Source organism: Neovison vison, chromosome 4, assembly GCF_020171115.1.
Source record: "Neovison vison isolate M4711 chromosome 4, ASM_NN_V1, whole genome shotgun sequence".
In the NCBI taxonomy this organism is placed as follows: domain Eukaryota; kingdom Metazoa; phylum Chordata; class Mammalia; order Carnivora; family Mustelidae; genus Neogale; species Neogale vison.
In genome coordinates, this window is record NC_058094.1 from 26483553 (window position 1) to 26509381 (window position 25829).

At 33.9% G+C, this 25829-nt stretch overlaps 1 protein-coding gene across 1 annotated transcript in view; it reads left to right on the plus strand.

Moving 5' to 3' along the window:
- Positions 1–25829, plus strand: part of CSMD3 (CUB and Sushi multiple domains 3) — a 1253935-nt gene that overhangs the window by 1070434 nt on the left and 157672 nt on the right. The window contains exons 33-37 of the mRNA XM_044245069.1: positions 3675–3788; positions 4287–4382; positions 5953–6156; positions 18654–18778; positions 25725–25821. Of these exons, the coding sequence (XP_044101004.1) occupies positions 3675–3788; positions 4287–4382; positions 5953–6156; positions 18654–18778; positions 25725–25821 (636 nt within the window). The remainder of the gene's footprint in view (positions 1–3674; positions 3789–4286; positions 4383–5952; positions 6157–18653; positions 18779–25724; positions 25822–25829) is intronic.

Sequence of the window (25829 nt, forward strand, 5' to 3'; positions counted from 1 at the left end):
AGAGTCTAAGAGAAAGACTCTCTGGACCAGTTGGCTTTCTGACCCCCGTTGTTTCTAGTACCTCATAGAATAGAATCAACAATATTAGTTAGATTAACAAACTGTATTCTAGAATAAAATATATGGAAAATAAGAGGCTCAGAAGTAATTTCAGAGATAATAAATAGATTCTTTGCATAGACTGATTTGTAGGGGTATTTTACATGTTTATTTCTGCCTTATTAGGCTTCCCTTTTCTTCTTTTTTATAACTTGCAATAATACACATATAACATTATAAAACGGATTTCGAACAAAGGAGTTAAAACATTATTTTTAAGATCTATCATGCTTAAGAAAGGGGAAAAATTTACTTAGAGTGGTACTTCCCTTAAGAAGCAGCTTAGTGTTTATAGCCTATTCTAATAGCCTGAGAACAAAGTCCTTTTGATTTTCACAAGCAGATCTCCAGAGAGAGGGAAAGCAGCCCTGAAGCTGAGATGCAGAGGACTTTGTATCTCTTTTGGAAACTAAGAGAAAGAAGACCGAGGGCTCGTAATCATTTCAGATGACCTGATCAGCCCAGACTTTGGGGGTTAATTGTAGTCCTAGAAATAAAATGATGGTCCAGTCATTAGACTGAGGTATGTAGATCAGTGTTAAAAGGGTTTTTGTTTTGTTTTGTTTTGTTTTTTAAAGAGAGTGTAAGTTGAGTCCCATGCAAATATAAAGTAAACATGTTATCAAATTTTTTTATCAAAAATCTTATTTAAATCAGGAATTAAAGAGGGTTTTAGTAAACACTATAGTGGTTTAATATAGAATTCAATGGCCAAGTATAGATCAGTGGATAGAGGCAGATTGATACATAGATAGATAGATACATAGAAAAGCATGGAATGCTGAAATGAATTTACAGGTCTGTCCATTGGACAATAAACCATTGCATACACCACAGCCCCCCTAAAACACAGGGGACCTAGAAGGGTAGGCTAAAAAACATCTCACCGAACACAACATCCAGTTATCTTTTGATCCATCTTAAAGTCTTTCACAGTTTTTTCCTACAAAGACCTCAACCATGCAAAGGGTACAGTTGGCCCTTCAGAATATTTTAGAAGCAGAAGACCTACTGCTGTGTGAATGTAAGAAAACTAACTAAATAAAGACACTTGTGGATGGCCTGGGGAAGCAAAACACAAGGTTTATCAATTAATTTTTGATATATTTCTAGCTGAGAAATATTTGGTTCGGGCTCTTAACGTAATTTAATGAGGCAATACTTAACCTGGTAATGTATAGGAAATCATATCACTATGCAGGTGTTCTTGATTTTTCAAAATACAGAAAAGTTATGCAAAAATATACTTTAAACTTTTACTTTTCATATAATGGCTTAGTATACTCTCAGAGTAACTTTTTTTTTTTCCTAATAAAAGTTATTTTTAAGTTAAGATTTCCATTGGGTAAGTTATTGCAGTTAGAGCCTGTTGAAGAGTAGTAGCTTACTACTAGTTAATAAGTGCTTAATGAGGCTAGATTCACCACTCCACTCCTTATCCCCTGCCCTTCTCAGTTCTCCCCACTGTCATCTCAAAATGAGCACCACCAATTGCAGGCGTAAGTTACTAAGGACACTCCAAGGGCATGCCCTACAGTATTCATTACTTAACATGATACAAATATGCAGTGTTTATGGCTCTATTGTTAGAAGTTACCCTTTTAACATATCTAGTTCACAAGTGACACAAAATTCTGGTCTGTCTGTAGGAAGGTAATAGTTGTGAACAAGAGGTCTAAAAACAAGAAAAATCATTGTTTTTCCTTTTTTCCTTAGAAAAACCCTTGGATGACTGTAGTTTTGTTTGTTTGTTTGAAGGGGAGTTGTTTTGTTTTTTGTTTTTTTTAGATATTGTTTATAATGTGGTTGTTTGCTTGGGAATTGGGCATGTTTCCTAAGGAAATATTTGAAATATTTGGCAGAAAGGGTTAAACGATGTTAAATTTAAGTGGTTTCTTTTTCTTATGTCTTCCCAAAAAAGATACAGAGAAAGAATAGTTTATCTACAAAGAGCCTCGTTGCACAGTGTTTTTAGCAAAGTGCCTGTCATTAGCCTAACACAATTGCGGAGGGGGGCGGGTGGGAACGACACACTTGGACAGGCAATGACAACATCTGCATTATAGTAGAAACTTTCAAAGACACTGTTGAAAACAGATCAAGCACCAATCTAAAAAAAAATGCAAAATCAGAAAGCAAAAACACTTAATATTTTGGAAATGGCTTGGAATTTGGTGGACCAATATATGGGTCTTTTAAAAAGGTCTGGACTGAAATTTCATATGACTTATAAACTATTAAAAAAAAATAGAATGCATGTAACTGATTCAATAGAAACATAAATGTGTTTTCATAACTTCTAAGAAATGTTTTCAGGAGGATTATTTGTGAAAAATAGCACAGGAATGTGTAGGAATTGTTCAAAGCAGCAACTCTGTATCTGTCTTCATTTCCCTTTACCTCACAAAGAACTGGACTGAGATCACCAGCTTATTTTAGCAGGCACGAAAGAAAAAAAAAGTGTATCTTTGTTTACAGTATTATGTGTATGTGCTCATATGAAAAACTCAGCATGTTTCAGATGAATTAGGCTGTCTTCAAGACCACCAGAGGATTACCATAACCTTGACTCAAGTGTAAATTATACTGAACTTTAAAATATACATGTATAGTTTAGTTACAGTAATGTGATTTTGAGCTTATAAAAATCACTTTGTCTTATCATTATTAAACTTAAAAAAGTACTCTTTTAAATGCCATAATTTTTCTATTCAAAAAGTGTTTTAAGGATAATTTTTATTATTTTTTTCTTTTTTAAAAAAACAAAATACAAGCTTATTTCTGCTCTGGAACAGGTTCTTTCTTTTAAGTTATAGTTTGGGTCATTTCTACATATAAAGTTCACATATAATTAAAGGAAAAGTACAAAAAAGAGACCTTTATAAATATCTGTTGATAAGTACTTCAGATCGGTATTTACCATGAAAAAACAACCATTTTGTAAAATTGTATATCTCAATAGCTGAAGAATTATAAATTATATTTCTTGATTTTGGCAAAATATTAACAATGCTTAGGAATCATTTTAAAGTCAAAATGTAAACTAAACACTGTACCTTTAAAGTATCTTGCCTATTTTTCCAGTGAAATTATTACTTATAGCAGAACAGCATTTTAAAACCAATCTAAAGAAATCCCCCTAAGTTAAAATATTGTCTATCTTATATAAAAGAGGAGAAAAAAATTAGAAAAAGAGAAGAGAGTCACAAAGTGAAGAGAACCAAACTACCAATGGGAAAAATCAGAGTTATCATAAAGTATTAATCACCAACCTTACGGTTTCTGATCTACAGATAAATGTTATACCCATTTAATTTATTTTTAAAAAAATAGTATTTAAAAAATTTTATTGCTTTTAGGCCATGGTCATTACCTTATGACCTGAGATATGTGTGTTAGGCATATCACCCAATTGGCACCTACCCTCTTTTAAAGGTAGAAAAAAGATGAGTATTATATTGTAATACTTTGTTCTCTCTCTCCTCCTCTTTCTATTTTTTTTTTTGTTGTTGTTTTTTGTTTTCGTTTTTGGATGGTTGGTGATTTGTTTGCTTCTCCTGGTTCCTGTTGATCAGTGGTGTTTGGCCAGTTTGTATTTTTCCAGACATCACTCCACGATGTTGTTGAGGTGTATGATGGGCCAACTCAGCAATCTTCTCTGTTATCTTCCCTCTCAGGATCCCATTCAGGTATCCTTTAATAGAACTGCCATGCATCAGTTATTGATTAAAGACTGACTTTGATTGGTATTAGAGTGAAAGTTGAGATTTATGTCATCCATATGAAAAATAAACTGAAAATAGAATCACTCTTTATTTTAAACAAAAATAGAAACACAATAGTAATTCAAACGCTTGAGAAAAATATAACCAACTATTCTGGGGGATTGTAATCAAGTAAATATAATATTTAGTCACTGAGTCTGTGGTATTTAATGTAATATAAAATATTTAAGGATTATTTTTGAAATGAGACAATATGTATCAAAATGTAATAAAAGCCTTATGGTAAAAAGGTTGAGATTGAAACTGAACCCAAAGAAAATATATTGTCAGAGGTAGGCTATCTTAAAGTAATTTGATAGAACATAGATTGACATTTTCAAATAACAGTGTAAATAAATATAATTTGTTAGGTTTACTGAATGAAATTATTTATGATATCTTAGTGTTTGTTTTGTTGAGTAGGAGAATCACTTCCACTGAGTTCAGGTAATCAGATCACAATTCGATTTACTTCAGTTGGACCAATAACAGCTAAGGGATTTCACTTTGTTTATCAAGGTAAGTGACCCTGTAGCCTAGAAACACACTAAGGAATGATATCAATTTCCTCATGCTATGTTCAGAATTATTAATGATGAGATCCTCATAACCATATAGGAGAGATCAAAGTTGGTTTTAGTTTTTTGTTTTTTTTTTTAAGTTTCGCCCTGTTCCTCTCGCATCACTAGAAAACTGTTAATTTGACCAAAGTTAAAAGTGACCTTTTGTTTCCATCATCATTCTCAAGTATGATTTCCTTTCCTTCCAACATATTGTTTTAAAACATTTTTTTTCTGACAACTCTTCACTCTCTGCATCTTCTATTTTTCCCATAGTCTAGCATTCTAAATTAAAAATGTACAGCATTTTGTGCTGATGTACTTAGACAAGCAGGGAAATCATTATTTCATTCTAAAATTTTAGTTTTTCATTCTCTCAGGAGATTCCAAACTCTTCACGGCTATTAATTATTTTTGTGCAATTGAAAGCTTATTTACACAGTTTCTTCTCGCCTTTTATAGACAAGCTTCAACATTATCATTAAAATATTAAGGGCTGTAATTTGAAACATTTTGTTTTAATTGTGAATGAACATGTAGTATTTATTCTTAAATGTAACTTGAACTTTATTTTTAAGAAATTTATAAACATATATGATTTGATACTTTTATTAACTTTATCCCATTTATAATGTCTATAATATTTTATTGTTTCATTTTTAATAGTATTCCTTCATTAAACAGTATATGATATTATGAACTTAAAAAGGCACTATTACAAGTCACATAAAGGAATCAGTCTATTTGGAATTCATCATATCATTTTTTGGGCTGTTGTCAAACTCTTTAATCCCATCTGTATGTGTTTTAAAAAGAAAAAACATCCTGTTATCATTCTATTTTACTAAACCAAAAAAAAAAAAAGTCACAATCGAAGTACATACCTATAAAAACTAAAAGCAATTTCAAATTTGATATTGTATGATTATTAAATAAAACTTCTATTGTTGTTAATCTGTCTGACTTATACTTAGCCTTGAACATAATTATCTTCAATAACAAACATATTTTGAACAATTAAGTTTGTGAACAAACTGAGAAATTAGTACAATGTTGTGTTTTCTTTTTTAAATCTATGAAACTACTGAAAAATAAAGTGTGACATTACCTCATGTAACCTGACACATGTTGGAACATGGTATCACAGTTTAAAAAGAAAAAATATATCTTCCAGTCATCATCCCGTAAATGGAAATACCTAATTCAAGATATTTTGTTATATTAATGAGTTTAGTAAAACCAAAAAAAAAAAAAACAAAACAAAACAAAAAACTTACTTGATGTTGTTTAAAGGATTAAAAGTAAGATGTTTTTTTAAATTAAAAAATCTTGATGACAATAGCAGTAATTCATTTTAAATTGTATTTTTCCTGTATGAATATTAGAACTTTTAGAAATATATTCAAGTTGTTAATTTCAGTGCTGATAAAAAGTGAAGATTTCTTTGAAATTTGTTTAAATAGCTACATTTTGAAATCTGCATTTCTCTACCAAATATGAAATTAAAATCAATAATTATTTATACACAGCTGTTCCTAGAACAAGTTCTACACAGTGCAGCTCTGTGCCTGAACCAAGATTTGGAAGAAGGATTGGCAATGAATTTGCAGTTGGTTCATTGGTTCTTTTTGAATGTAATCCAGGATATATTCTCCATGGATCCATTGCAATTAGGTGTGATACTGTGCCCAATTCTTTGGCCCAATGGAATGATTCCTTACCTACCTGTATTGGTGAGTATGTAAACTTGAATGCTTTGTGACTGTACATATTTTACATCAAAATTAGTTATCTTGCATCTATCAATAATTCTATTTTAGATCTAATAGTTATACCTTAATTTTTAAATACTCCGTTAGTTATGATGTACCTAAATAGGGCAAGCAAATATGGATATTTACTGTAGTTCAGATATAATGTGATCAATGAAGAATATTTTGTGTTGAATTAGCTGGATAGTTTCCTCATTTATTGATTTAGATGTATGAAGATATATGCACATATTGCCAATAACACAAAATTTGAATGCTACTAATATGGGATTGTTGAAATAAACATCTCTAAAATTTTATGCAGAGATTCCTAAGCCAGTATGTAAAGAATTTATATATCTTTTAAAGATCTCAGAAGCTGATTTTTTTTTTAACATATTCTATTTTGGTATCAAAAGAATTACAAAATATACATTAGAAAATAAATCTTTTTTTTTTCTTTTATCTATTATTTATAAATATGTGTAAAAAATACGAAATAAGAGATCTTCTCAGTCTTTTATAAGTCTAAGTGATACATTTTTGATGAGTGGAATACATAGTTAGCCAGAAATCTAATTGTTTAAAACTTCATTTTTGCAAGACTGTATCTAATTTAAATTGGTAAATAGAATATACACTTTCTAAAATTATAAGCTCTTAATCCTGTTAAATTATATTAAACAGATTAAAATATTTCCTAAACCACAAAAAATTTAGAATTTTATATTACTTCAAGTTCATTACAATGACTTTTGGCTCTTGTACAATTCTATAGATATGGAAAAGGTATGCTAGGAAGTTTATTACTTTTTTGTCCCGAGAGCATTACATGGTATAATGTTATTTGTTTAAAGATTTATTTATTTGAGAGAGAGAGAAAATGTACTAGTGGGGAGTGAGGGACAGAAAGAGAAGGAGGGGATCTCAAGCACACTCCATACTGAGCACAGAGTCCAAGGCAGAGCTTGATCTCAGGACACCAGTATCATGACCAGACCGAAATTAGGAGTCTGATGCTTAAATGACTGAGCCACATAGGTACCCCTATTATACAGTATTATTTTAAAAGAAGAATGGTAAAATTTAATCTCAGGTTAAGAAATAGCTCTTGAGAATTGAATTTTTCATTAAAGTTATATTGGTATGTGATTTACAAAATAAGAGGAAGAATTATTTAAATAAAAGATCAGCAAAATTTTGTTTTTATTTTAATAATCCCAATTCCAATTTTTCATAGAGTGACATGATTGTATATATGCATACATATACACTTATAGGTATATAAAATGTATTTTACTTATTTATTTTTAAATATTTTATTTATTTATTTAACTAGGCAGAGAGGCAGGCAGAGAAAGAGAGAGGAGAAAGCAGGCTCCCTGCTGAGCAGAGAGCATAATGGGAGTTGATCCTGGGATCCTGGGATCAGACTCACCTGAACTGAAGGCAGAGGCTTTAAGCCACTAGCCAGCCACCCAGACGCCCCTAAAATGTATTTTAATAACACATCTTGCCATACCTGGAAAGAAATTATGTGCATCAATATTTTTAATTTTTAATTTTTGAAAACATATTTTACCATATTTTAACAGAGATTTAATATAATGTTAGCTCATAGTTCATTAAACTAAAGTGTGCTTTCAAATTGTGAATCAATATACTGATTTCCTCTGAGGAAGGAGTAAATTCTGTTGATACCATTTATAGAAGATGTAATTGTTTAGGATATGTCTTCTCTAAGTATCATGTGTTTTCCATCCACATCGGGACATTATTAGTAATTGTGCTAAGAATATGGTAAAAATCAAGGCTATTATGAATATAAAGTAAGGAAGAATGGTTACTTGGTCTTCCTAGGAACTTGATATCACCAGCCCCAAAACAGATACAGCTAGCATATTTCACAGGGCATTTTTCTTACACCAAATATTTTAGTTCTGCCCACTGTAATAAATGGAATGGGAGCTATTATTGTTATTCTTTTCTTTGTTGAAAACTACCTATAACAAGAATTTATCAGTAGAAGGCTATAAATGATTCTTCAACTTTCTCATCTTTTAGCTAAATAACCACAATTTCTGATACCATTAGCAATTACTTAATCCTTTCTGTTTGCCAGCTTTCATGCTGAGCAATTTACATACATATTTAATGTAATCCTTACAGCAAACCAATTGGAAAAGTTACTTTAAGAATTTACAGTTGAAGAAACTGAGTTTTAGGGAGGTAAAATAGTTATTTTTAAACTATCAGGACATAGTGAGTGGTGGAGCAGGGGCTGTAACTAAATTTTTCTGACCCCATACCAGCCTAAATAATAGAGGACTGCTTCTTTTTAGGTTTTGATTTATAAGCTAATTCCTTCTTAATTTGATATCTACATTTTATTTATAATGTGAGATTTCTTATCCTATTGAAATACATTTTTGACAGTCAACAAGTACAGGAAAACAAATCATTGGGAGTTAATGTCCCTCCAGTATTTTAGCTAGCATGGAGCTAGGTAGGGTTAATGGAATCAACAGATCTTCCCCTTTCTGTACTTTTATAGTCTCATAAAGACAAAACAGATGTTTCTCCTTTGAGCCACAATATATGTTGACTTCATACTCTTATAAAATAGTAATAAATAAATTATCCTAAACTAAAGACCATGAGCTGAGAGAAATGTTCCTATATGTCTTTGCCAAAATTAGTCATGCAATATGCATAAATCGGAAATTACATTGCTTTAAATCAGCTTAATAATTGAAGACAGACACATGATAATAATAAATCTCTTCAGCCTCACAATAGATGTTTTAATATTTCTCTATAAATATCAAGAATCAGTCATTATTTCTGTCTCACTTTTCCCGGTAATTATTTACATAATTTGTGTCACTTTTACTTTATTTATGTAGGTATTGATAGAAAATATCAATACTGTATAATAGAAGGTAACTAGGTAAGTAACTGTCTTCATTTAGTTTCATATACATGATGAAAATTCCTTGAAAATATTCATTTTTTATAAAAGTAGAATGATACAATGACATCTGGCAATTCATAAACTAGCTCATTAATCTTTAAATATCATTGCTCTAGTTTGAGTGTTCAGAGAACCTATTATCGATGCAGAGTACTGAAGTGTAACCTTATAAATTATCTGTTAAAGGTTCTACTTGTATATTTATCATGTTAATGGGGAAAATTGTAAATAATCATGTAAAACCGAATAAAATTCCCACAGCTGGGAAATCTAAGTTCTTAGTATAAGGGTTAATTAAGTCTTGGGCAATAATAGTCTTGTGCTCTGACTTTAACACTGAGATGTGGGTGAGTCACTACATGATCCTGGAAAATTTACACAATTTCTTATTCTCAATTGCCATATCAATAAATCAAGAAAATAAGAGAATTTCCTTGTAGGTTTATTGTGACTATTAGTTCTTAGAATCCAGTAAGTACTCAATAATTAAGTTGTTTTTGTTGTTTCCAAATCTTCCCTCACAGAAGCAGGAGATAAAACTTTAATTCTAAAGGTACTGGATCTAGAATATAGAATTGACACACAGTACTGACAAAAGGCTTGATATTATTGATTCTCATTTGTTGATATGTTTTAATAACATTTTAAAGTTAATAAATGTAAAAACTATCTTTCACAGGAGATTTTTATATCTTAAAAAGGCAAAACACATGGACTCTTATCATCCTTTCCAATTTAATAATTTAAGGTCCCTTGAATGTAACATTTTTTTTTTTGCACTTAAAACTTTTAAAAAAGACATTGGATGACATATAATAACAATTTTCTTGAGAATAATAGCAGTTATTTATTAAAATAAAATAAAATATTATTTATTAAAATAAAATATTTATTAAAATTAAAATAACAGTAATTTAAAATTTTTATTAAAATATTAATTTAATAAAATATTTAATTTTGGGAGACTGAAATTTCTTTCTACCAATTGCCATATTTAAGGACAAATGGTTGAAAAGGAACTGACTTAAAATAATAGGCATATGTTAATGATTTGGTTTGTTCTCATTATATGTGAAAGTATAAAATTAATGAAGTTAAAATTTAAACAGTGGTAGGGTACCTGGGTAGCTCAGTTGGTTAAGCTTCTGACCCTTAATTTTGGCTCAGGTCATCATCTCAGGGTTATGGGATCCAGCCCTGCAATGGGTTCTAAGCTGGGTATGGAGCCTGCTTACGATTTTTTCTTTCCCTCTGCTGTATGCTCGTTATCTAAAAAAAAAAAAGAAAAAAAAATTAAACAGTAATTAATATGACTGTAATTGGTTTTGACTATGTATATTTAACAAAGATTTTCATTCAGACTTTCCTTCTGTTCTTGAAAAGTTAAAAAACTTGATTATTCAAAGAAATTTCTTTTGTCTATGAAAATATGAAAAATGAGACAGGGTTAGAAGAGATAAAAAGACATTAAAGAAGTAATAAAACCAGAAAAATGAAAGAAAGGATGTCGCGGCCGGTGTGACAAATCGACCAGGAAACGTGAGGGTTAAGAGGATGGTGAAAAGAAATTAAGAGACAAAGAGATGGGGGCAGGAGGGACACTGGGGAGGATGTCCAACAGTGCCGATTTTATTCCACGTCTTACAAGTCTTACAAGCATTTACAAGGCAGACTGCAATAGGAGGAGTAATACATCAGTACTTAGTTGATGACCGGAAGTTCCTATAACAAGTTTACGTTAACTACAAGCAAACCTCGTGATGCCAGGTAGTCTCGGCTAAAGCCATTAGCAAGACAATCAACCAGGGAGTGGGTAATGGGAGGTACAGGAACAACAAGGACCAACTAAGAATTCATGACCCTGACCACATTATTCACTTCTGTAGGGAGACTGTGTGGGAAGTCACGTAGGCGAGCGCACGACACATAGCATGGACCCTTTCTCAGTGTTACTCAACTTTCCTGTCCTTAACCCATTATCAAGGTGTCCAGACTTTAGAGGAGACACAAGTCAGGGCCTGGTTTGATCCTCGACTCCAACCATGCCGTAGCCTCCAACAAAAGGATATTTTAGGAATAAGCAAAGGAAAGAGAGAAAGAGAGAAAAATAATATATTGTGGGATAAGAAGAATACAAATTCTAAACCCTAAAACTAAATCATCTTTATTTAAAGTGGAAGAAAACCCCCATAATATTACTAAGGTTTATGTTTTTATCTTAATGATAAAATTGAGTCCAAAACTAGAAGGGGGGTGATTCTAAATGGCACTCAGATGATAACTCAGTTTAGGGTCTACCATTTGGTCTAACTGCCAAATGAAAATATACATGTATTTCTATTTTTAATTGTAAATATTTTTAGCTTCAGAATGTTCTGAATAAAAATAATTGTGTCTTAAAATATTCAAAAAAGGAAAAGGTTTGATGCCTTGAAGATTCAATTATGAGAGTCAAGTACACAGTCAACTTTAGGTTAGTATCAAATCATTATCTTTAATTTTATTTATTTTATTTTTAAGATTGCATTTATTTATTTATTTGAAGTGGGGAGGAGAAGGAGCAAAGGGAGAGGGACAAGGAGATTCTTGTCGATCATAGAACCCAACGTGGGGCTCAATCTCGCAACCCTGAGATCATGATCTGAGCCAAAAATCAAGAGTTGCTTAATTCTTGGATGCTTAACCTACTGAGCTACCCAGGTACCCCAAAGCGTTATCTTTAATTTTAGTTCATCGTCAACATTTGTTCATGAATAAAATATTAATTGCCTCAAGATCTTTGAACATTCTATTTCTTCTGCTTGGAACATGCATTCCCAATTTTAGGCTTACTACATCACTTCATTCAAACTGATAATCTTCCTTGAACATCCTATCCAAAATAATTTTCTACTACCCATGTTCCATTTGTTCTATGCCTTTACCCTGCTTTTCTTTAATGACAAACATCCACCATATTACGTATTGTTTGGGAGATTTTTTGTCTGTTTTGTTTTTTGTTTATTTTGTTTTGTTTTTAGTTTCTTTCTTTTTTTTTTTTTTAAGATTTTATTTATTTATTTGACAGACAGAGATCACAAGTAGGTAGAGAGGCAGGCAGAGAGAGAAAGGAAAGCAAGGCTCCCCGCTGAGCAGAGAGCCCAACGCGGGGCTCGATCCCAGGACCCTGGGATCATGACCTGAGCCGAAGGCAGAGGCTTTAACCCACTGAGCCACCCAGGCGCCCCTGTTTTTAGTTTCTTAGTCTTTCTTGTCCACCTCTGCCCTGACACTATAGTTTTTATGTTCTTCCAAAAGAGGACCTGGCATATAATAGATATTCAGTAAACATTCATTCAGGGAATGGATTTTAGCAATTAGCTGTGATAATTTCCTGAATTCTTGTAGAGGTCAAACAACTGGACAGTTTCCCAAGTCCAGGGGGCATGTATTTTCAATTTCAGGCTTTCTTAATTAATTTTTTTTTTATTTGTTTCAGAGGTACAAGTCTGTGATTCATCAGTCTTATATAATACCCAGTGTTCATTACAACACATACCCTCCTCACCAGATACTGATGCTCTTGCTCACTTTGCTTGCTTAGAGCTTTACAAGCCATTGGAAGTTTGGAACTCTTCTGAGACTATTTCTGTAGGAAAGAGCAAACAATAGATTTACATATGATCTGGGTAGTTTTATTCTGAGAGAACAAATTCTCTATTTACTCTTTACAGTTTAGTTATCATCTTTGACAATCTATTTACCAGATTTTATAATTGTATTTTCTCTATGTTTACTATTCTGTGAATACTCAATTAACAACTTAAGCCAAGTGAGCATCCATCTAAAACCAAAAGAAGGCAGCTTTCCACATTCCTAATGATTTCCATCTCCTCTGCATTATTTTAGTTTCACGGTTCTTACTATGGTTACCAACACTTTCCTTTTTTTTTTTTTTTTTTGGCTATAGTAAAACACAATGAAATGTTCCATAATTTTGCAAAACTGACAGACTAAAATTAAACTGTTGAGTGAAAAACAGCCCCATTAGTCATGACAGGTGGGTGGTCCTTAACAGTTAACATGGTCAAATACTAAGGTAGGGGACCTACAAGTTTAAATGACCAGTATCTAAGTGATACTTAGTAATTGTGCACAAATCTGTCATATCCAGCCATTCTTAGGCAAATTATAATAAAGTACAATGATATTTTGATAAGAACATTGGGCTTGGAATAAATATAAAACTGAAAAATATATGCCAAAGACTGAGTTTTTATCTTCCAAATTTGACCTTGTTACACTTCAGATTTCTTAAAATTTTCAGTCTCATAAAACACCAAGCTGTCCTCCCTCTGAGACTCTGTGATTCAAATAACCCCCTGCAGCCACTAATAGCTCTGACAATATATGGCCTAAGGCATAAGTACTTTTGTTAGTGGGAGGTCTTTTTTGAAAAGCCCCTGAACCTGCCATTTATTGCCCTTAGGCAGAAAGTCTTTAATTAACTGCTTATCCCATCACCTTTATCTGGTTGCCTCCCCTACCCCACAGAAACTTCAGAATCTCAGAAACAACTACTTTTACTTGTATTTTCTCCATGACAACACCCCATTTATATCATCTTTTCTAGAGCAGTAGAGAAATTGATAAGGAAATACAGGAGCTGAACCCTCATTCACTGATTCATTTATTTATCCATTTATTCATCCATGAAAAGGTTACTCAAAATAATAATAAATAGGGGCGCCTGGGTGGCTCAGTGTAAGGTTAAAGCCTCTGCCTTCAGCTCAGGTGATGATCTCAGGGTCCTGGGATCCAGCCTCACGTTGGGCTCTCTGCTCAGCAGGCTTCCTCCTCTCTCTCTGCCTGCCTCTCTGCCTACTTGTGATCTCTATCTGTCAAATAAATAAATAAAATCTTTAAAAAATAATAATAATAAATAGCAATTAGTATTTATAAAAAGAACTATTAAGCATTTTCTTTCTTTCTTTCTTTTTTTTTAATGTTGATACCAATACCAGGAGGTAGATAAGATTGTTTCTCTTAAGAGAGTAAAAACTCAGGGGCGCCTGGGTGGCTCAGTGGGTTAAAGCCTCTGCCTTTGGCTCGGGTCATGATCCCAGGGTCCTGGGATCGAGCCCCATGGCGAGCTCTCTGCTCAGCGGGGAGTCTGCTTCCCTTCCTCTCTCTGTCTGCCTCTCTGTCTACTTGTAATCTCTGTTTGTCAAATAAATAAATAAATTCTTAAAAAAAAAGAGAGAGGGAGTAAAAACTCTGTGGTTTACAGATAAAAGTAAAATCAGGGTTTGAACACAGGATGCTTGTCTAAAGCCCATTGCTCTCATAATCCATATGTTATATAGTGTATTACTGATCAGTAGGGAAATATGTATCTTTTAAAATAGGAAACAAATATTCAAATAAATAATATACGTAGGAATTGAAACTTTATAAAATATCCTATGCATAGCAATGTATATCTGGGGTACTTTTATAGTATATTTATATACAATAATATGAAACTTTGTATTGTTATATATGGCTTATTTAGGAAATCACTGGGAGAAAGGAATAATGCAGAAATGATGAACAGGAACGTATAACCACAATATATACACAGATATCACAGATATACAACCAGTCTGTCAACAGTTTATTCACCAAGCATTTACTGAGTGCTTACCAAGTATCAATCTCTCATCTAGCTTTGAATAACAAGATAATATTCCTGCCCTTTGGGAGTTTACATTTTAGTAGAGGGAGACTGAGCAACACACCAGTGATGTGTTCTCTTCTTTCAGATAGTAGTATGTACTATGAAGAAAAGTAAAGAAAGGACGGAAGTCCTAAGACACCCAGGGCATGCGGCTGTTTTATATACAAATGAAATGAATGGAGGGGGTTATAAAATCTTTGAAGTAAACATGTGTATAGACTATGAGGCAGAGACAGATCTTGACATGTTCAAGCCACAGCAAGAATCCCAGGTATCTGAGGCACCTGGGTGGCTCAGTATGTTAAAGCCTCTGCCCTCAGCTTAGGTCATGATCCCAGGGTCCTGGGATTGAGCCCAGCATCAGGCTCTCTGCTCAGCTAGGAGCCTGCTTCCTCCTCTGTCGATCTGCCTGCCTCTCTGCCTACTTGTGATCTCTGTCTGTCAAATAAATAAATAAAATCTTAAAAAAAAAATGAAAAGAAAAGAATCCCAGGTATCTGGAGCAGAGTGAATGATGGCAAGCATGATAGAAGAGTCTGGGGAAGCAGAGCGGAGGCCAAGTCATATGGACCCTCAAAGTATGTGGGACGCTTGAATTTTCTCTAAGCAGTGAGAGAATTCATTGAACTACTTTCTAAAACATCACTGTGTAAAGAGGGATGGAGTAGGAGCAAGAGGATGGAATGGCAATTGCAATAGTGGAGAGGATAAGTAAGGGTAATTTTGATAGGAAGATCATAGTCAAGGATGAGAATTGATAAGCTTCTTGATATACTTTTTTAAATGGAGATGAGAAAGTTTACTGATAGGTCGAACATAGATGTAAATGTGAATTTGAATCTAAGAAAAGAAATTAAGATGAATGAATCCTAGATTTTTGGCTTAGAGCTAGGTGATAGTGACATTTACTGAAATGGAGAATTGTATAGATAAAATTTCAAAAGCATTGTTTTAGACTTATTAGTTTTCAGAGGCTTATTAGGCATATTATAGCAGGATTCTGAGCAAAAGTCACAATTTGAGATAACAGACATTTAGTAGTCATACTATATTGATGACATGGAAATAGATGGCATTTTTAAGTGATGGTTAGAAAAAAAAGAGAAGACGGCTTAGGTCAGAGAGTGTACAACATTTAAAAAATCAAGGGAGGAGGGTAAGCTACAAAGAAAGAAGAGAAGACAAGAGAACGAAAAGGTGAAAGAAAGGAAAGAGAGAGAGAGGAAGGAAGGAAGGGAAAGAAAAAAAGAGGAAAGAGAGGACGGGAGGAAGGAAGAAAAGAAAGGAAGGAAAGAAAGAAGAAGAAAGGATGAGGAAAAAGAAAGGAAGAGAGGAAGAATAAGATTGATTGTATCACCAGTGGTATAGAAAAAAGCAGGCTGGTATGGTGTCTTTGTAGCCAAACAAAGAAAGGCTCAAGGTAGATGAAGTGATCAAAAGGAGGAGATAATTACTCAGAGATTGAGCAAAATGCAAATTAAGAATTGAATAACAACACATTGCAACAAGAGTATTTTGGTGACTTGGGCATAGTCATTTCAATGGAGTGAAGACAAAAGACTGATGAAATGGATGGAGGACAGATTGGAAAGTGAGGAAGAGGGGATTTGTCACTGTAGCAGCAGGGAAGGAAACCTTAGAATGTGAAGAAGGGTAAAGGAGTTAGAATCTTGGCGCCACAGTGAGCAGAATTCCAGACAAATAGTGAATTGCTTCATCTTCTCAGACTTCAGTGTGTTGGAAGAGTCTAAAATTAAAAAGTACATGAAAACATAACATGAGCTATACCATAACAGAGCTCTCTAGGAAAGAACTATGCTATGGAAAACGGTGGGACACTTAACGAATACAGGAGTTAGCAAAGAAGTAAACAGGTAAAACCAACACTGAATGACCATGGATGGTAGTGCTTGCTTGTACGTGAAGGACATACCAAATCACTATTAAGAGAGTATGTTAGTTCAGTAGGTTGAACTGGGATGGGGGATCGTGATGGTGACATATTGGGAAACCATGAGTACCTATAAGCCTTAAGATGCAGTTAGAGAATGATAAAGTTAGCTGTATTTATCTTTAGAATTGACACTACAGGGAGATTTTTGAAGGATTTTCAACAGTGAAACAACATGATCAAATTTTAATTTTAAAAAGATCATTTTAATAATAATGAGACATATTACATGGATAGTATAGCCACTGTGACGAGGCCCATTGGTATGATTACTGTAGTAACCGAGACAAATATGAAGGTCAGGTAGGATAATGCCAATGTAGAAGACCAACCGTACTTTTTTGAACTCAGAATCAGCACTTCATCAATCACTTATTTTTAATCTGTTTTTGGGAATGAATCTCTATTACAGAAGTCTTATAGAAGAATCTCTATTATATTCTTCCATTCCTAGCACGTCAATTCTTAAGTCATCTAAAACTGTTGACTTTTTGTTTAAAGGAGCTATTTTTTTTTCCTGATCCATTTAACCTGAATTAATACAGAACCCAATAATGTAAATTTCTAGGAAATTACAACAAAATGGTTTTCTTTGAAGATACATTCTTACACTATTAAAAACGTTTGTAGCACTCTTCTGAGCAACTGCCCTATGTTTTTGCATTAGGCTTTGGAAGAAGCAGAAAATGAACTTTTTAAAAATTATCATAAAAGGTATATCCTGGTATCTCACTGTTATAATGAGACTACAACAAATGCTCAAGCATCAGAGTGCCAGTGGTATCTAAAATAATAATAGTTGTGAAAGGAAATAATAAAAGGAAGTATATTTTATTGACCTTTTCCTGTTTTCCAAGCAATGTGCTAACTTTCTTATGTACATTATTCTATATATATATATATCTATATATTTTTCACAAAAGCCCTTTTTTAAACAACTGCGTTATCTTTTCACATACAAAATTTCTGAGTTTCAGCAAATATAAGGAACATATCTAACATCACACAGTATTTAACATTGTAAGATAGGTCATGCCCAGAGCCAAGCTGATAGTAGGTAGCAGCATTTTAAGATTAATACTTAGTACTTTTTAAAAAATGATAGAGGCCTTTATAGACTTCAGAGCAGGTGTACACATTTTTTTTCTTGTCATACTGTACTGGCAATAACCAGACTGGCCCCATATCAAGTTTCCTCTTCCACCAAAGGACATGGACTATGGAGCCAAACTATCAGTATTCAAATTTCATCATCATCATCTCTTACTAGCTCTGCGATCTCAAGCAAGTTATTTAATTCCTTAGTGATTCTATTTCCTGTAAAATAAAGAGAATATTTATATCTCATTGGGTTGTTGGGAGGCTTTAATGAGTTAAAAATCCGTACACTGCTTTTAAGAGTCTTAGGCAAACAGTAGGCTCTGTATAAGTGTTGCTATCACCTTGATTACGCCTGAAGAAATGCTATTACTCTTTAAAGGATGCATATAGAAAAAAATCATAAATATAAGATAATCCTTCAAAAAATTCCATTTCTAGACCCGAGCGATTTTAATGCAAATGTACCATTGCACTTTTTAGTAATATACTGAGGTCATAGTCTGTCATTGAGTTAATAGTTGTATGATTTTAGATATGCCATTGTAAGGTTATTCATTCGTGTCCTCTAATTATTTTTTAAAAGTTTTTAGGGAGAAAGATTTAATTTTCATTGTTCTTATGAGTTTTAAAAAATAGTAAGATTTGGCTGTGTTTGCAGTTCTAGTATCTGTCTAAGATGTTATCTCTGACCTTTTCTCTTATTTTAATCCTTTGCATTAGAATTAACTCCCTCTCTTGAATTGTTTTACTTTTAGTGCCCTGTGGTGGAATTTTAACTAAGCGCAAAGGGACTATTTTGTCTCCTGGATACCCTGAGCCTTATGACAACAATCTGAATTGCGTATGGAAGATCACAGTGCCGGAGGGAGCTGGCATTCAAGTAAGGAAATTTAAATTTTTCTCCTTTTCATTGTATGTTTGAAGTTAATCCTCTTCAGAGATGACAGGTTGCAGGTTACTTCTAAAGGTTTAGCCAGTGCTTTTCACTGGCTGGTTGAACGTAAATAGAAAGATACTTATTAATTTTCCCACCTGCAAAAAACAGAAAACCAATTCAAGAAGGCATAAGCAATAAGAAAAAATATCTTGCTCTACACGACATGGAATCAGGGGGTAAATGTTGTTTATTTCAGAAGTTTAGTTGTGTGTCCTTCTTGATCCAGGTTTTTTTCTCTCTCTCTTCTCTGCCTTTTAGCATGTTGACTTAGTTCTTAAGCTTGTTTTCTCATGATCTTGAGATGGCTACAGAAGCTCTAGACATAACAGCTTTACACAGCAAAGGCCAACAGCCAAAATGGAATGTTTCTATCTTACATACCTTTACAGTGGTTAAATTTTTTTTTTTTTTTAGAAATCCTTCCGGTAGACTTTCCCTGCTGTACTATTGATCAAAATTGCAAGCAGATCCATTCCTAAGCCATATACTGGCCAGTAGCAAAGATTTATTATGATTTGGCTTAAATAAATTAATATTAAGTAGCTAGATTAAGTAAGGGGATTGGCTTCCTCTGATGTGTATTGTCTTCATTTAGTTGAACAAAATCAGTTCTCTATTAGCAAGGCACATGTATGCTTGTCTATAATCAACATGATATACCATATTATTGCAACTGGGGAAGAGAAATTTGACTTGTTACTCTGTTTTAGAAGGAGGTTGTTTCTGGATAATTTGATGGCATTTTACTCCTGAGTCTGTATATATTCCGTGGAAGGTAATTATTCTTCACAAAATATTATATAATCTATATTTCATAAAAATAACTTGATTACTTCTCCAACTGAGTCATAAGGTTTTCCTCTGGAAACTTGAGATATCTATTAGCTATGGAAAACATAGCCAAGAAATCATTCATTAAAACTGAAATTAATAGTATAATTTTTAGTTTAAAAAAATCACCTTTTTGAATTTATCTTTGTAATTTTTCAGAAAATTTTTTTAAAAAATCACTTGACAGGTGCTAAGAATAAAATAAGTCAATAAACCAATGTGAAAATATGAAATGTATTACAGTGTTTTAAAGGACATTAAAAAATGAAAAGACCTTAGATCTATGCTTTTATTCTTACTAGCTGTGCAACCATTTTATGGCCAACCTGTAAAATTCTGGGAAAACAAGTAAACCCTATCTCATGACTGGTAGAACGAGCAAAGGTTTTAGAATTGTCCATTTTCCAGGTCGTATAGAAAATCTGAAAGCAGGTGATAACTCTAGAACCTTCATAGAATATTTGCTATTTCATGTAGTTGTGAGTTTATGAAGGTTATCCTAGAGCTTCTAAATATTATCAACTTGTCCCTTTCTGTCTCAGCTTACAATAATAATAAAAAAGCAAACCCTAGCATTTCCCCTCTAATCTCTTTTTTGTTTTGTTTTGTTTTGTTTTTTTGTTTTTGAGCCCTGCAATGTGGCTTTAGCATTAAGTGCTCTAAATGAGCCACTCATAGTAATCACTGAGGACCTATAGGTCAGTAAACACATTGTTTTGCCCATTCTACTTATTCTGACAGCAGCATTCTAATCCTGTCCCTTCTCTTGTCACTCTTAAAACATGGTTTTCCTCCTTAGTTTTCACGGTACCAATACGCTCTTGGACTTTGTTTTATTTTTTACATCAGTAACTCTTCATTCTGTATCTAGGAACATGGTCTTGTCTTTCTACTCACCACATCAGATACGGCGCTTAAGAGATTGTGTGGTGTTTGTTCATCTTACCTTACACCATTCTCTCTGCCATTTATTTCATCTACTTCCATGACTTTGGCTGCCATTTTGTGCTGATGATCCCCAGGACCTGCATCATAATAGACCATCAAAAAATATATATATTTTTAATGAAGAACTGAATAAATATTAGGTCTCAGACCTAGATATCTAACCCAGACCTTTCACTTAAGTTGCATGTCTTATATCTTACTGCCCACTGGGCACGTTCAGCTAAATTTCTTGCTGGAATTTCAAATTCAACCTGTTCAAAATTGACCTCGTGATTTTTTCTCATTATTACGGAACTTCTCTAGTGTACTCTGTCTTGGAATGAATCCTTCATCCATTCAGTTGCAGAAGCCAGAAATCTTGATGACTTTTTTTTCTTCTCCTGCTTTATACAATGAAATATGTCAGTGTCAGGTGTGTCTTTCATAAATCAAGTAAGTCTAGTTCTCTCCATCCAAATTTTTACCGCTTAAGATTGGGTGGTCATCATCCTTCTCCCAGGTTCTTTTTCTCCCCCAATCTATTCCTCAGAGGGCAAAGAGAGTAACCCCAAATTCAAAATCCAATAATGACACTTTCCTGCTTATAATACTTCAACTGTACCCTCTATCCTTAACTTCTTGACAAGTTGATTATGCCTTTGTGATTTGTCCTCATTTCTGATCTCTTCTGTTTTCACGATTTTAGATTTTTGTGAAAGCTCTCTTTTGCCTTTGGGCCTTTGTGCATGTTTCTCCCTTTGCAAGCAACACTCTTCTTGAGTTTCCTTTATTTGGCTTATTCTTAGTCATCATTTCTGTCTCAACTTAAAACAGTTCCTGTGAAAGACTTTCCATGAACGTGAGAAAAGGTTAAGTCCCGTGCTGTATGTTCTCATAGGTCCCTGTAATTTCTTTATTATAACACCCATCACATTTTACTGTTATAGCTTACTTAATTATCCGTAAGCTCATGAGGGCCCTAAGTCTGCTCTGGCAGCTAGCACGCTCAGTAAATATTTTTGGAATGAACCAATGAATACCTCCCCAAGCAGTGGAGTTTTGGACTATTTCAAGGAGTTAAGGCAGCATGATGAACTAAGACCTCTGAAGACAAAGGACATTGTGTATCACTTGTCCTAGTCCAACACTGCTCAAAGTTGGACTCTTAATATTAATACCACTATAAAATATTTCACTGAGGAAGCATTTTATTTAATGATCACACATTAGAAAACAGGATTTGAATTTAACAAAGCATTTATCAGACTTACAGAGTGTGAAGTGTACTAGGTTTTTAATTTTAAATACTCTGAAGGACTGCCAAACTCTTTTCTTCTAATTAACTACTTATATGTATGGTAATTTTAGACATATCCCTAAATCATAGGAAATTATATAACATATGCACACACATATGTAATATGTGATTTATATTTGAAATTTCACTAACTTTGCCTAAAAGCTACCTGACTACTATAGCAGGTTTAAAGCAATGCTTATTTTATTTTATTCAGTTAGAATGAATATCTGGGTGAATTAGGAATTATACGAATATTCATTAAATTCTCTCTGAGATGAAATGGGATAACCAATGGTGGAAAGAAGAAACATTCAAATATGCTGAAGAAGGTCCAGATAATATAGAGTGATAGAGCTATCTTTAGAAATAGCTTCAATAAATGGAGTGATTTGTTATACTAGGTTTACATGAGAAGTTTTTAGGGACTAGTGTATTCATTTGCCTGTCTATTTTAGCAAAGTCTATTGATGGAGAATTCCAAAAGGGCTATAATAACAGAGTTATCAAGCAGAAAAACACCCTTTATGTGAATAACCTTGGGAAAACAACACTCGTTACTTAATTGTGTCAATTTGTAGAATGATCATCATGAGTTAATGTAATCTAGCAAGCAAATTAAAATGAGATTTGAATGTCTATATGAGGAATATCTGGTTTTAGTGATTGGAAATTCATTACTTCATAAAGCTATCGTGTTGCCGTGATGGACAGCTTCATCAAATGCAAGATTTTTCTTCAGGCTGAATCAATAGCTGCTTTTTAAAAAATCTTTTACTTTGACTCATATTGGGCTTTTTGTCGTCGTGGATCCTCTGTCATTTACTTGAGTCTCCCACACCTTCTGTGTTTATTGTGCCAAACTACATTCACAACGTGCCCAGACTCCAAGTGGCAAATTGTGTTAGTCTTTTGTGGCTGCAGCAAATTCCCATGCACTTGATGATAGCTTAAAATAGGAGAAGTTTACATAAATAAATAAATTAATTAATTAATTAATCAGCAGAAGTTTATTCTCTCAGAATACTGGAGACTAAAAGTCCCAAAACAGTTTTCCTGAGCAGCAACTGAGTTGCTGACAGGGCTATGCTTTGACCCTCCCAATTTTCCCTCTGCCCAGGCTCTAGGGGAGACATGTCCTTGCCTCTTCTAACTTTTTGGTGGCTGCTGGCAGCCCTTGCTGTCTGACAGTTACGACTCCATTTTTTACCCACATGGCCACCTTGCCTTCTTTTCTTCTGTCAGTGTCAAATCTCCTTTGACATCTATCTTATGATTGTATTTAGAGCCCATCTGAATAATCCAGGATAATCTCCCTATCTCAAGATGTTTAGTTTAATTGCATCTGAAGGCCTTTTTTTTTTTTTTCTTCCATATAAGGCAATATATGTAGGCACCAGAGATGAGCGACCTGATATTTTTGGAGCCAGTATTCAGTCTGCTATACATATGTATCCAGAATTAAACAAAATTTCTTCTTCTTATGAAGATAATAGGCTTTCTTACAGATGTTTCATTTTTGTTCTCACCACCCCTCTGATCTCCATAGCTCAGGAAAAAAAGATTAATTATTCTTAAGTCTTCCCTCTCACTTCCTTCCCTTATTCAGATTATGCAAAATCCAGTAACTTCCCCTGTGGCAACACTTGTGACATCTCTGTCCCCCTTTCTACTATTTACTCCTGCTTCCAACCTACTTCAATCTTTCATTGTTTCTCACACCGACTATTGCAGTGGACACTGAAATCATCTTTTCACTTATATTTTTTTTCATCCAATGCCATGCAGTATTTAAAGCAGTTCAGATTTTGCTCCTCCAAAAACCTTCAGCGGACTACTCAGTCACATAATTACTGTGGTGGTGTTCAGTCTTTATAGCCTCTTGGCCAATCTCTCTCACAACTAAGATATATTAAATCCTTTATACACACTGGACACTATTCTCAGCTAAAATTAATTTAATTTTTACAATAATTCTATGAATCAGGTACCTTTACTACAATGATTTATAAGAGTAATTGAAGGCCTAGAGAGATTAACAGCTCTTCTAGGATTACATGGTAGCCAGTGGAGGGAGCCAAGAAGCTGCAAATCCAAGCATCTTCACTCCACAGTCTCTTGTATTTATCCACTAAGCTGACTCTTTGGAACTTTTCTCTGCTTTTCCTAACTTTGCATGCATATTTCCTCATATGTAAATCTTTCTCCTGTGGCTAAATTGGATTACCAATGGTTCACTAAATCCACCTCATGGCTTGCCCCCTCTACATTTTTATAACTCAGTAATTTCTTTCAGTGGAAAACCACTCAATACGTTTAGCTTATCTCAAATGTCAACTCCTTCATGAACCTTACTTTATTTTTCTTTTCTTTTCCTTTTTTTTTTTTTAATCATCTTTTCTTCCTCCGCATTGTAGGAAAAGAAAATTCAGATATGAAGAGAGAACTGATCATTGTTTAAGGAGGTAGTGATAATATTACAATCATACAGCTTTAATTCCATTCTTCATCCTGTCCTGGAACGTTGCCATTGGGCCTCATGCCTGTCATGCAGGCAGGGTCTCTGTTGCCATGTGGCACACACCCCTGGAAAAGAGGCACCAACATTCACTTGACGGGAAGAATGATGATGGTCTATTTTGTGGATAAGAAATTTTTAATGAATGTTATTGTTACAATTATTTAGTGAGTGAGTGCAGTGTTTACAGTTATAACAGACTTCAGCTATACAAATTTATTTTAATAGAGTTAGTCATTCCCTTCCTCCAAAACAATAAGATATATACTCCACAAAGGGAAAAAAGATCACATCCACAGTTGTGGGGGTCCTGTGGGTTCTTGCAAACCTCAAGCTGTGCCAAGTGAAGGGCGATAAAGTAACACATGCCTCTTTCTTTAAATAAAATTTAATAGGAGAGAATTGTACTCCAGCATTTCCCTTATCAACTTTAGGGACCTTCACCATAATTTAGTTATTATGACTCCATTCATAAAAATAATCTTTAAAAGATGTACCCAAATGAGTTATTAAGTATAATTTTGGTCATCCATATTGAGACCTATTAAAAATGTGCATAGGGGATAATGTTAATTTTTTTAATGAAAGGAAATTGAGCAAAGATTAGGCAAATAAAGAAAAATAAAATACATCCAGTATAAGCCTAGTTAAACTGGCAAGAATCTAACACTCCAAAATATGAAAGTTAACCAGTTGTTTAGGACATGCACTGGGGTTCCTGGCACTAAGACATTAATTAACCCAAAGCTTTTATTTATTTTTTTTTTTTTAGATTTTATTTACTTTGCATTTATAGAGACAGAGAGAGACAGAAGAATGGGGAAAGGGGCAGTAGGGAAGGGAGAGGACAGGCAGACTCCCTAATGGGAGTCTAATGCTCCCATTAGACTGGGAGTCCCATTAGACTCCATTAGACTGCCTAATGCTGAATGGACACTGGCTCCATGTGGGGCTTCATCTCATGACCCTGAGATCATGACCTGAGCCGATATCAAGAGACGGACGCTTAACCAGCTTAGCCACCCAGACGCCCCCCAACCCACGGCCACAGAGAATGCTCTGAGATGGTGACAGACATTATCAGTGTTATACCCATAGTGAACACTACTAGGTGCCCCGTCAGCTCTTCTCACCAAAGTCCGCTCCTGTAAGCTAGTGCCACAATGGCAGAGATCAGTTCTGTTAAAATCCTTCTGTGAAGGGCCACAGTGACATGGTCCCAGCTCAGAGTTCGCTCTTCTAATACGGTGGGGAGGACGGAAATATTAGTATCTTGTTAGAAATATGTTTCCTTATCAGAAAGTATTATTTCGCAGGTGCAAGTTGTGAGCTTTGCTACAGAACATAATTGGGATTCTCTGGACTTCTATGATGGGGGAGACAACAATGCTCCACGACTTGGAAGTTATTCAGGTAAACAG